This window comes from Lygodium microphyllum, chromosome 16 (genome assembly GCF_053477565.2).
Source record: "Lygodium microphyllum isolate KBCC chromosome 16, Lygodium_microphyllum_v1.1.10, whole genome shotgun sequence".
NCBI classification, from domain to species: domain Eukaryota; kingdom Viridiplantae; phylum Streptophyta; class Polypodiopsida; order Schizaeales; family Lygodiaceae; genus Lygodium; species Lygodium microphyllum.
In genome coordinates this window covers 87,407,142-87,420,903 of record NC_141150.1, presented here as the reverse complement: position 1 = coordinate 87,420,903, position 13,762 = coordinate 87,407,142, and the positions used below count along the sequence as shown (strand labels likewise).

General features: G+C 44.2%; 1 protein-coding gene across 1 annotated transcript in view; it reads right to left on the bottom strand.

Annotated features, from left to right (window-relative positions):
* ATSEC20 (Sec20 family protein) overlaps positions 1-13,529 on the bottom strand; it is a 58,631-nt gene extending 45,102 nt beyond the window's left edge. The window contains exon 1 of the mRNA XM_087696068.1: positions 13,170-13,529. Coding sequence (XP_087552194.1) covers positions 13,170-13,408 — 239 coding nt within the window. The 5' untranslated portion in view covers positions 13,409-13,529. The remainder of the gene's footprint in view (positions 1-13,169) is intronic.
* Positions 13,530-13,762: the final 233 nt, after the last annotated feature.

Here is a 13,762-nt window from a genome sequence, read left to right as displayed (position 1 = left end):
CTGTTAATTCGTATGGGGGCGTTACTTTCATTGATGATTTCAGTAGAAAGTCATGGGTGTATGCACTTAAGAGCAAAAACGAAGTGTTGGATTCTTTTAAAAAGTTTCATGCTTTTGTTACCACACAAAAAGGGCTTAAGTTTAAAGCCATAAGAATAAATAATGGGGGTGAGTATGTCTCAAAAGAATTTAAGTTTTGTGAGATGCATGGCATTAAGAGGGAGTTGATAGCCCCTTATGTAAAGAAAAATACCCTAACACAGAAACATAAACAGAAACCATACGACAAAGCACAGACTAATAAAAAGAACACAGTTAGGATTAGGGTTAGAGTAACTCAGAGACAATGAACATAGTGAATAAATAAAATGATATGACTACTAATAATACGATGCTCATGCAGCAAACACACTATGCAGTGAATGAATACTGAACCTCGACTCATGTATCTCTAGGATCAAGGCAGGGATAATGAGCTGGAGAGTGTGTCGTACTCCGAACGGATCCCGAATCGCAGCAAGGCAGCCTCTGGATGTCGAACACCAGCAAACGCAGCAGTGAGAAGCTGGATCTGATGCAAACAGCAGTGAGAAGAGAGAAAGACTAAAAACGGAGCCTACAAGAGAGAGAAAAACTGAAAACCCAGGCAAGACAGCTTGCAAGAGAGAGAAAGACTAAAAACGCAGGCAAGATAGCCTGCAGGAGAGAAAAAGATTGCAGCGATTGCAGACAGGAGAGAGAAAACTAACAGGGCGACAGCTGGAGCCTGCAAACGCAACAGTTTGGTAGCGTGGCAGGCTATACGACAGCAGTGCAGATAAACAGCAGTCAGTCGCCAAGCAGAAACAGCAGCATTCAACGTGCGGAGGGCTGGAAACAGGTGCCAGATTGTAGGAAATAGTGATGGACAGCAAGGGTTGAGATGTCCTCCGTGACTGGGGTGTGGATAGCAAGTTGGTAACACCTGAAACCTGCAAAAACGAGATTGTGAAAAAGTGGAGGGATAGCTGCCAATTTATAGAAAATTAGGGTTTTAGATCCTCTCCCACTTAACTTTCTCGATCTGCTCCCTGTTTTAGGGTTTTGGCTAAAATAAGCCTAAAATAAGCATGTTTTGGGGCTGTTTAAGTGGCTAAGTTCATTTCTTAGCATAACACCCCCTCTCAGGCCCAAAATAGCGCGAGAAAAATAGGCCAGCCTAAATTTTGATTTACCCCAAGGCGTCCCACCCCAAAGCAGCCAGGGCATCGGACAAAAGGTTCACGTCGGCTGCCCAGTGGCCTACCAAGACTACAGAGGCGATGGATATCTTACCAAGGGAGCCCAAGTGATCACCCCAGAGAGATCAAGGCATCGGACCAAGGGTGCACGTCGGCTGCCCAAGGGCCTACCAAGGCCTACAAAGACGGATGGAATCAACAATGGAATTGTTTGTTTTGTTTTCTTTTTTTCTTCTTCTTTTTTTAAGTGTTTTGAAAATACATAAGTAATATAGGGGCAACAGCCGATTAAGTGACAGATGGGAAAAGATAAAGAGAGTTTAAAACCCAAGTTATTCACAAAACTAGCAAGCCAATCCCTCGCACTCACGAGGATAAGTGCCTAAGAATGATAAAAGTGAGTGTATGTGCCAATCATGTGTTAAATATGTGAGAGGCAAAAAAAACAATGGGCTTAGCAAGACAAGCAAAGCAAGCAAGGGTAGAGAAAGTGCCTTTAGGAGAACTGCCATGTGTTATGCTACGAATATGGTGGATCCTAGAGTCGACCACTCCAAAAGACCGAAAAGGGATAAATGCGCACATATGCATGTTGACATGAACAGAATGCCAATGCATAGGGTAATGCAAAGGGATGCAATATGCTATACAATGGTGCCACTGGGACAGTGCCCTCGCAGGGGAAGTGTTCACTTGTCCAAGTGCCCTTTTACAATCAGGTCATCCTGATAGTGCGGATGAAGTTACAAATGTCCATAATACAATACAAAAGAATAAGTGAATTTAATGTCTAAAAAACTGTAAGCATCATCACTGTCACGATCAAGAGTAGGAGCCGCCCCCTCTCAAACTAGAAAGGAAAGCAAGAGGAAAGCATCCTCTCCCCATCAAGCTGAAGAAGTAGGGGAGGGTGTACCCAAGCCGATCCTAGGTAGCAGGTACTGAAGAACCGGCCGATTGACCGCTTTGGTCAAGATATCTGCAAAATTATCTTATGAAGGCACAAACTCTAGGGGAATAGTGCCTAGCTCAACCTGCTCTTTGGAAAAGTGGAAGTGGACTCCCACATGCCGTGTCCGTGGTGTGATGATCAGATTGCCCGCAAGGGCAATGGCACTCTGGTTGTCGCAGTAGACAACTGTGGGAGAGACATATAGAAAATGAAGCGCCACCAGTAAACTCCTCAGATAGATGGCCTCGGTGGTGCCATCGAAGAGAGCCCGGTACTCAGCCTCGGCTGTGGAAGCCGCCACCGTCTCTTGCTTACGACTGGACCAAGAAATGAGAGCCGTGCCCAAGGTAAAGAGGTAGCCTTTTGAAACGCCGGGTGTCAAGATCTCCTACCCAATCAGAATCAGTATACCCCTGCAAACATAAACCAGAACCATATGTCAAGCCATAACAAAAAGTACACTGCAAATAATGCAACACACGAAGACATGGAATCCAATGTGACATCCTAGGTACTGTGAAGTACTGACTGAGTATGCTAACTGAGTAAGCTAAATCTGGCCTAGTGTGAATTAACCAAAGAAGTTTTCCTACAACAGAACGATAGGTGTGTGCATCGAAGGGCTGTCCTAGGGTATCCTTCGACAAGTGGACAGTAGAATCAATAGGCGTGGCCACTGGCCGTGTCTGATCCGAAGTGTACTATTCCACAAGCTGAAGTGCATATTTTTGCTGTGACACAAAAATACATCCTCCAAAACGAACTACCTCCATTCCCAAAAAATAAGACAACAAACCAAGGTATGTCATTTCAAATGCAGCTTTAAGCTGAGCCTTAATTTCCGCTATGGCAGTAGAATCTGAACCTGTGATGAGTAAATCATCAACATATAGCAGGATATAGCTAACCCCCTCTGAAGTGGATCGAACATATAAGTTCGGCTCATAAAGGGTAGAATGGTATCCATGAGTCTGTAAGAACTCATCCATTCTATGGAACCAAGACTGCGGCGCTTGCTTCAACCCATAAAGAGCTTTTCTGCAAGCGGAATACCGTATCCCTAGGGTTCCCTGAGGGAAAGCCGGGTGGCTGCTCCACATAGACTTCCTCCTCCAAGTATCCGTTCAAGAAGGCACTCTTGACATCCATCTGATATATCGGCCAGCCGTGGTGAGCGGCGAGCACGAGTAGCAACCAAAAGGAAGTCAACCGTGCAGTAGGGGCAAAGGTCTCTTCATAATCAATGCCGTGCTTCTGTCGAAACCCTTGCACTAGAAGACGAGCCATATACTTGTCTAAAGTCCCATCAGCTTTTAGCTTTGTCCGAAAAATCCACTTTGTCTCGATGACTTTCTTGTGGCTTGGACGATCCACCAATGTCCAAGTCTCATTTCGGTCAATACTCTCTAGCTCCCTTTCCATGGCCTCTCGCCATTGAGGGTGCTGAAGAGCCTCTTGCGAGGTATTCGGCTCAGAATGTGCTATGTAATCAGCTGTAAACAGCGATGCAAATGATACCTGAGGAGCAAGCCGGGCAGATCTTCTAGGTCCCTCCGGAGTGGAATCCGGTGGTAGGATCCCCGAATCCCGCATGGTCTGCTGGTACCAGCGAGGTAACAGGTCTCGCGAAGGGGGCTTGGGAGGTGAAGAAACTGTGGGAATGTCAAGAGCGGAAAGTAGACCAGGCTCAACAGGCACGATCTCTGATGATGTGAAAGAAGAAAGCGGATCGGAATCCAATGCAGGAGACTGCACAATATCCCTCTCGTCAAAGACGATATCCCGCCTAACGATCACCTTGTTTGTCCGAGGATCGAACAAACGATAGGCTTTCGCTTCAGAGGAATATCCAACAAAAATAAGAAGATCAGCTCGGGGAGTAAGCTTTCTTATCTTGTCATCAAGCGCGCGCGCGTGTGTGTGTGTGTTTGTATGCAGGACACCCGAAGACTCTGAAATGGGAAATAATAGGCCAAGAGCCCAAAAATGCCTCATACGAGGTCTTCTGAGGAAGAGCCGCAGTCGAGCACCGATTGAGGATGTACACCGAAGTGTTAACAGCCTTGACCCAAAGGCGCTCAGGAAGCTCTGCTGCGAACAGCATAGAGCGTGCCATTTCCATGACTGTGCGGTTTCTACGCTCTACGACTTCATTCTGAGAGGGGAAGTTGGTAGAGATGAGCTGGCGAGAAATGCCATGCTTCTATAGAAACTCGAAAAACTCGTGGAAGATAAACTCACCACTGCTATCACTCCTCATGCACCCTCCACAACAACCAATCTGGTTATGAACCAACAGCACCCAAGCAGGAAAATATGTGAAAGCATCTGACTTATGCTTGAGGAAGTACGCCCACATGTATCGAGAATAATCATCCACTATCAAAAAGAAGTACAGCGCGCCGTTCAAAGTAGCAATGGATGTCGGCCCACAAAGATTAACGTGAATCAGTCTAAGAGGATCCTCAGCTCTATGTGTAGATTGCTGAGGAAATGGGGTACAATGCTGCTTCCCAAGCTGACAAGCTTTACAGATATCTCGAGCTAGCTTCAGGCGTCCATGGCCCTCAACCAGCTCACGGCGTGACAACTCATAAAGTGAGTCATAACCAAGATGCCCTAAGCGAAAATGCTAAAGACGCTCATTATGCGTAGGTTCCCGAGATGTGGCTAAGGCCTGGAAGCTATGGAACACAGAGCCTTCGGCGGTCGGCTCGATCAGAAAGTATGTCATGTGGTATAGGCCATTAGGTTGTGCCTCACCGCGAGCAATCACTAAACCAGTCAGAGTCAAGGACCTCGACTGTGGTCGCTGTAAAGAAAACTGCTCGCCCCAACCGGCAAAGCTGCTGAACAAATAACAAGTTCACCCCAAGCTGAGGCACATGATATACATTGTCCAATGAAGCCAGATCTGGATCCTTGTCAGTGGCAAAACTGACGCAACCTTGAGCCTGAATCTTGACCAAATTGTTTCCTACACGGACCCGCCCGGTTGTAGGGGCTCGGGTACGGAAAATGTTCTCTATAGGAGTCATGTAATGTGTAGCTCCACTGTCCACAATCCAAACTGGAGCTAAAGTGCTCGGCTGTGACGAGTGGGCCTCTGCAGTAACCTCGTCGGGAGACAACTCACAGATGTGAACGAGACTCGCATCTGATGTCTCTATGGAGACAATATGGGCCTCTGCAGACCAGTCAGACAAGCCCTCTGGAGTTGAGAGTGTTGTCGACTGAGATGACTGTGCGGTGGCAGTGTGAGTCTGACCTTTAAACTGCCCCTTGCTATCACCCTACCTCCCTTGCTGGGGGTTGCCCGACTGAGGGGCGGGGGTCTGAGACTTAGGTTTTGATGTTATGCCTCGTACCTTTGATCGACACTCGTCGTCAAAATGGCCAGCCTTTTGACAATGTTGACAAAACCTATTCTTTTTAGGTACATTCTGCCACCCAGGTTTGAGTTGTGACTGGGAGTTTCCTTGAGAATCCCTAGATTGATTTAGCTTTTGAGTTTGATTTTGATTTTGAGTGGAGGTTGGGTTTGGTTTGCCCTTTCTTATTGCCCTTTCTGAGAATGAGCAAGAAGAGCCCCTCTGAATAGGAATTCATATGAAATTGATAGAACAACCGTGCGTAACGCAACAACTAACACTCAAATTCATAAAATGTAGGCATGGGAGGCTTTGAAACTATTCCTTCCACAAAATTGAAGTATTTCTTAGGGAGTTTATTTGGAAACAATGTGACCTGATCGTCATAAGACAGTGGAGAATTCAGCAAGGAGACGCCAATACTCAGCCAACTTGACTTTCAAGTCATCCCGGTCAGCGATTTTGAAAAGCTAAAGCTCATGGTCAAGATTAATACGACGGGTCCTATCTCGAGCAGCATAGCGGTCAGTCAAGTGTGCCCATCGCTCTGATGCTAAGTCAAAATGCTGAAGCTGAAAATGAAACTTTGGCAATAAGCCCTGCATCAACTCGACAATAGCGAAGGCATTCCTAGCCTTCCATGAGCGGATGACCTCGTATAAAACAAATGCGGGATCGGATTGGGGTTCCAACCCCTGCACTAGATCCCATAGATTCTGTGAATCAAGGACATGTCTCATCAAATTCGACCAAGTAGTAAAGTTTGACCCATTAAAATGAGTTTTGTCATTAAATGCATTCTTGGCAGAATATGAGCTAGAACCATGAGGTGTCGGGTAGGCGGAGTAAGATGATACTGGAAAAGATAGTAGAGGTGAGAGTGTCTGATAAGAGTAAGAAGGAGGGAAAAAAGGTGGGTAGGCAGAAGTAGGCTGTGAGTGTCCAATGAGTGCCGATTGATGCGGAGGCACTGGAACATGAATGTTTCCATAAGATGCCGGTGTAGGTGGAGACACTGGGACACAGTAGCCTTGTCCAAAGTAAGGCTGGGACACAGCATTATAACCAGAAGGTCCACTAGGCAATGTCATGGAGGCAAACTGTGGAGACAACTGATCCACACTCCCGGAGAGACTGAGTGGGATACCTAGGCTGCAATGATCCCGAAAGTGTGTATGAGGTAGGTGGAACACCACCTGGCTGAGGGGAGGATGAGGTCCTAAAGGATGTGCTTATGTTTCCATAACCCCCCGAAGTAATGTGCGGTGCAATATGAGGTGTCTGAAATGGAAATGTAAATGGTGTAAATGGAAGTGGTGAAGCAGCGGAAGAATGTGGTGGAATAGGTGGGTTTTGAAAGTGAGGTGTATGAGGTACAAATTCTTTTTGTTCATTTTTATCATTTAAAGACTGAAAATGAAACTGTGAAGATGATGATAAACCACGTAATGAAGTAAAAGAAACACCAAATTCATTCTGATTATGTGAAGTAGACGGAAAAGAAAGAAGGACAGAAGAAGAGTTACCTGGCTTTTTCTTATAATCCCCACGACGTGTGTTAACATACAAGAATTGGTCCTCTAGAGGACCTTTTCCGTAGTCAACATATTGGACTCTTTATTCCACATGATCTCTACCAGTATATTGCAAAACAGAAGAGGTAGAAGAAAAAGGCACAAAAGACGAATCAAAAGTACCTTGCACCGGAGAGGACGGAAGAGTCTGAAAAAATGGAACATACTCCGGATCTTACTCTCCAAGAGAGGGGCCCATCGCTGATGGAGGTCTCGACGGCCCTGCAACATCATCAGACTTACGCACAACACCTGAAGAGTGAAATCCATGCATACCTTCATTTAGAAGCTTTTCTTGAAGGGCAATCCTTCGGTCGAACTTCTCAATCTTCTTTTGTCAATAGGCTATGATCAGTTTACATTCCTCAGAGGTCAACTTGCCTATCTTTTCTTCCATGTACTCGGATGTTTCTCCCACCATGTCTGAACTTTGTGGACCAAGCTGATCGGCCCACTCGCTCGGTTCTCGGCATAGGCTGATCTGGAGACTGAATTGGTGTTGATGTGTTCGAAGACATTTGAACCTACTGTTGTTCTTGCTTCTTGCGAAGAGCTTTCAGATCAAAGGCCTAGGTTTCTCAGAGAGTACCAAGCTCTGATACCATGTAAAGAAAAATACCCTAATACAGAAACATAAACAGAAACCGTACGACAAAGCACAGACTGATAAAAAGAACACAGTTAGGGTTAGGATTAGAGTAACTCAGAGACAATGAATACAGTGAATAAATGAAATGATATGACTACTAATAATACGATGCTCATGCAGCAAACACACTATGCAACGAATGAATATTGAACCTCGAACTCTTGTATCTCTAGGATCAGGGCAAGGGTAATGAGCTGGAGAGTGTGTCGTACTCCGAATAAATCCTGAATTGCAGCAAGGCAGCCTCTGGATATCGAACACCAACAAATGCAGCAGTGAGAAGCTGGATCTGATGCAAACAGCAGTGAGGAGAGAGAAAGACTAAAAACGTAGGCAAGACAGCCTGCAGGATAGAGAAAGACTAAAAACGGAGCTTGCAAGAGAGAGAAAGGCTAAAAGCGGAGCCTACAGGAGAGAGAAAGACTAAAAACGCAAGTAAGACAGCCTGCACGAGAGAGAAAGACTGCAATGACTACAGACAAGAGAGAGAAAACTGTCATGACAGCAGCTAGAGTCTGCAAACGCAACAGTTTGCTGGCGTGGCAGGCTGTACCACAGCAGTGCAGATGAACAGCAGTCAGTCGCCAGGCAGAAACAGCAGCAATTAGTATACGGAGGACTGGAAACAAGCGCCAAACTATAGGGAATAGTAATGGACAGCAAGGGCTGAGATGTCCTCCGTGACCGGGGTGGGGCAGCAAGCTGGTAACACCTGAAACCTGCAAAAACGAGATTGTAAAAGAGTGGAGAGCTGGCTGTTAATTTATAAAAAAATTAGGGTTCTAGATCCTCTCCCACTTAACTTTCTCGATCCGCTCCTCGTTTTAGGATTTTGGCTAAAATAATCCTAAAATAAGCATGTTTTGGGACTGTTTAAGTGGCTAAGTTCATTTCTTAGCACAACACCTTATAATCCTACATCAAATAGCGTGGCTGAAAGATTTAACCGCACACTTTGTAAGAGAGCCAAATGCATGTTGTCCTAATCTCTTGTAGCAGTTTTCGAGAGAGGCTCTTAAACTGCAGTTCATGTATGCAATCGCTCTCCCAATCGTGTATTGGAAAATGGCATTCCTAAAGAGGTTTGGTCTTGCGAACCTGCTTCATATGACCATTTGCGTGTCTTTGGCTATGATGCCTTTGTGCATGTACCTGTAGAACAGAGGACCAAACTAGACATGAAATCCATCAAGGGCATCTTCATGGGATATGGAATGAGGGATGATGGGTTACAGAGTTTGGCTTCCTCAGGGCAGGAAGATAATACACAGCCAAGATGTAGTATTTAATGAGGCAAAGTTGCTAAAAAATGCTACACACGGTGATCTTGACAAAAAAAAGGTTAAATTTCAGCATGAACAGCCAGTCATTCAGCAACCATTAGCTGAAAATTCTATCCCTTTTGATGCTGAAAATGAGCAACAACCTATTGTGCTACAACCAGAAGATCATGGGCAGCAAATAGATACACAAGATGAAATAGGACAGCAAGAAGAACATGCTGAAAACAAATTACAGCAGCAAGAAAATGCTGAAAATCAGCCACCTGGTGATGGTGTGCACATTCCTCAGGATGTAGGCCCACTGTGCCTGATAATATAGATCATTGGGTAAGACGGTCTACACGTGTCAGAAGGCAGCCACAAAGGTTTCAGCCATCTTTGGATTGCATTTTGTTGACTGACGAGGGTGAGCCTCTGACATTTAAAGAGGCACAATCATGTGAAAACAAGAGAAAGTGGGAGCTTGCTATGCAAGAAGAGATGAAGTCTCTATATGCAAATAACACATGGGAGCTTGTACCTTTGCCCAAGGATAGGAAAGCTATTCCTAATAAATGGGTTTACAAAGTGAAATGTATTGATGGGAAGCCCAAGTATAAGGCACGGCTGGTTGCTAAGGGCTATACACAAATGGAAGGCATAGACTTCCAAGAGGTCTTTTCACCAGTGGTGAAGATGACTATGCTCCGTGTTTTGTTTGCTCTGACGGCATCCTTGGATTTAGAGTTGGATCAGACGGAAGTGAAGACTGCTTTTCTTCATGGTGACTTGGATGAAGAGCTGTACATGAAACAGCCAGAAGGATTTGCTATTCCAGGAAAAAAGAGCATTTGGTTTTTAAGCTGAAATGCAGCTTATATAGGCTGAAACAAGCCCCTAGAAAATGATACAAAAAATTTGATACCTTTATGCTCAATCGTGGATTTAAACGCAGTCATGCAGATCACTGCTTATACACTAAAAAGGCTGATGATGGCAGCCTTATTGTGCTGGTTTTATATGTGGATGACATGCTGGATGACATGCTGATTGCAGGACAGCACAAGAGTACTTTGAATGCTCTTAAAAGGCAGCTGAGTTCAGCCTTCTCTATGAAAGATTTGGGAGCAGCTGAACACATTTTGGGCATGCGCATTAAAAGAGACAGAGGGCAACATTTGTTGTTTCTCTCACAGGACAAGTACATCAACAAATTACTTGACAGGTTTAATATGGCTAATGCTAAGCCTCTTGGTGTGCCTTTACCACCACATACAAAGCTTAGCAAAGTTGATTGCCCTAAGGATGATGCAGCTGCTAGTGTTATTAAGGGTATACCTTATACATCAGCTTGTGGATCTTTGATGTATGCCATGGTTGCAGCTCGCCCTGACATTGCTCATGCAGTGGGAGTTGTTAGCAAAAATATGTCTAACCCTGGCAAGCCACATTGGGAAGCAGTGAAATATATCTTCAAATACTTGAAAGGTACACAAGAAAAGTGCATATGCTATGGAAAGGGTATACTAGAATTCCAGGGATTTTGTGATTCAGACATGGCAAGAGATCTTGACACTAGGAAATCTACCAGTGGGTATGTTTTTACTTTGGCTGGTGGGGCTATGTCTTGGTGTTCAAGATTGCAAAAAATTGTAGCACTGAGTACTACAAAGGCTAAATATATTTCAGCCACAAAAGCTTCTAAGGAAGCTATTTGGCTTGGCCGTCTAGTCAAGGATTTTGGTCTTTCTTCACGCACTCCAATGCTTGGTTGTGATAGCCAGAGTGCAATATGTCTGGCTAAGAATACCATGTTCCATGCACGTACCAAACACATAGATATTCAATAATATCACTTTATTCGACAGGTCTTGGATGATGGTCTTGTCACACTGACTAAGGTCAAAACCCAAGATAACCCTGCAGATGTTCTCACTAAGTCTCTTGCAAAGGCTCAGCATGCGCATTGCATTCGTTTAGTGGGAGTTGGTTAGCTTAAAGGTACCACTTCGGGCCTTTAAGTGGGAGGTTGTTGGGTGTAAAGTCCCTTCGTCTCCATGTAAATAGACTTACGGGTGTGAACACACCCTTAATATACCCTAACATATAAATACATTCTTTTTATTCTTTGTGTACCATCACAACGGTACACCTATCTCTGCGTTCACTCTTCCTCTAACTCTCAACTCATCTCTACTCTCTAGCTAACGCCTTGACCTTGCATGCCATTGCGCATTCTCTCCCCTTCGCTCAAATATTATATTATGGTAGTTAATATGAGATATATCAATAGTTAATATGAGATGTATAAAACATATAGGCTCTGATACCTCACACTGTGCAATATGCAACACATTCCCGCAATTTATATCCATAGAATATGTCCCTATACAGTCCAAGACACTCATGATCACACATGATCAGCCCTTGATTGATCTCATGCAACCACAAACATGTCAAAAGTGGGTGCAGCAATGGAAGTGTAGAAGACTGCTGTAATAGGCTACACAACACAAGAGAAAACAGAAAACAAAGGGAAATAAAAGAACAGTGCAAAGGGAAAACTCAGAGATATGCTCAGTGTTGTGTGGACACTGGCACTAGCTCCCTCTCTCTAATAGCACTTGCACTAAGAATATCTAAGTGGATGATGATGATACAAACTCAATTGGAAGGAGTCGAATATATAGGCATAAAATAATACCAAGAAAATAAAAGGTTGGCCAACATTTGTATGTAGTTAGCCAACAAATAAATGGCCTAAATCATCAGAATGATAGCAATAAAAAATACCTAAAATAGTCTGCAACACCCAACCCACAACTGCAAATGCCCAAACTCTCATAAGCTGAGTAAACTACTAACACCTCTAAAGGCCACCCAAATAGGACCATGGATACCCAAGTATTGGGTGTGCCTTAGAGAGAACCTGATGTCAATGTCGAATATACAAAAACTTGAAAATAGAGAGGAATCATAGAAACTCTCTGTGTCTGTCAAACAATGCCTTGCAGGAACATATAAGACCATCCTAGCAACAATGCTTCTTAGCATACGTGACCATGGATTCCTCGCCTTTGGTGAGACCATTGAAGTGTCCCCTCATGTGAGTCGGAATCATGTTCTTTATCAAGTAATAGCACATTCAGATACTTATTTATCTCGTAAGAGATAGAGCATTGCACACAGTGCAATGTACCAACCAAGTCTAGCCCACATAATCTTAAAAAAGAAAAGATGGATCTACTAAAAAGGGGTACTTTGAGCATCTTCTTGGAGCATCACTTGTCAATGTTGTATATACTATGGCAATACAAGTTTCTAGCATATCATCACTATGGGCAATTGGGCAACCCATTTAGGGCTAGCCCATTTGTCTTAGATCTTGCCCTAGGGCCTACACATACTCCACCCCTCCTCCATTCTTGTTGTGTCAGATCACATCCATTTGGAGAGGGGGAATCTAGAGGTGCTGTTGGTCATTACATGTGCCATTCACCTGTGTGGTTTATATGATGCATCTCTTCACCTGTGTTATGGATTCCATTGCCCTTCCTTCATTGTTTAAGTTCTTGTGTTCTCTCCCTCACTATTCCTTCTTCTCAGAGTCCAATAGTTGTGCTTCTTTCACTTCCATTGCTCATTCTCATAATAGCTTGGAGTTGCAAACTTGTCTAGAGGTTCGGAGATGTGTTAGTGGTTTGATCTTGAGACACGCTTGTCAATGCTAGTGGCAGAATACAAGCAAAGGAGGAAGAGAGCTACCTCGTGATGTCCTTTATCTAAAATGTTGAGATAAGGAACAAAAGTACCTCCAGATACCCTCGATCTGAATTAGGCAATATCTAGACTCAAAATGGGGGATGAAGGATTTACAATCCCTTGTCACCCCTTCTTGATCTCGCCAAATTTTCCAATCCTATTAAGATCCATTTGGACGAACGGAAACATCAATTAAAGAGATATTAGAAACGTAATAATGATTATATTACTTGGTAGAGATATTAGCAAGTCCTTTTTCTTCCTTTCACTTATTGAAAACATCTTGGTCTCTACGCGTTAAACCCTTTCAGACAATGTAATTTCGAGCCGTTTGGCATTGTGGTAAGGCAGTGCAAGAGAAGGGAGGCAGGACTTTTACCTGACAAGCTGCTGGGCGAGGAGATCGAACTGGCGTTGGAAGGAGCGGAGAGCCGAGAGGCAGTCCTGGGCGAGGGCGTTGAGGCGAGGCAAAGAGGCGGAGTCCCTTGCGAGGTCTCCGTTTCCGCAAGAACGCAGGGCTTGGGCGTGCCCCACGGCAGCCTCGTAACTCTCCTGCCATTTCTGCTTCACCTGCTTCAGCTCTTGGAACAGATCCTCCTCCTCCTCCTCCATCATCATCGTCTCGTTGGTGGATCGACTGTAACTTTGCGTGAGGCTCGCTGCGTTAGAAGCTGTCGTCGGGTGGACACGTGCAAGAAAAGAAGAATAATAGAGAAAAAAGGAAAAGGGAAGCAACAATGCAAATGTGTTTTCCTCTCCCTTCTCACACACACACACGGATTTTAGATCATACACCATATATTTTTTTATTATTACATTTTTATTATTATATGAAATGCACTTTTGCTCATTCATGTGTGTGTGTATATGTGTGTGTGTGTGTGTGTATATATATATATATATAGTAGCTGGTCTAGCTAGCAGCTAAACCCCATTAATTGTGCGCTTTAGCCACCCCATATCTTAATTTCA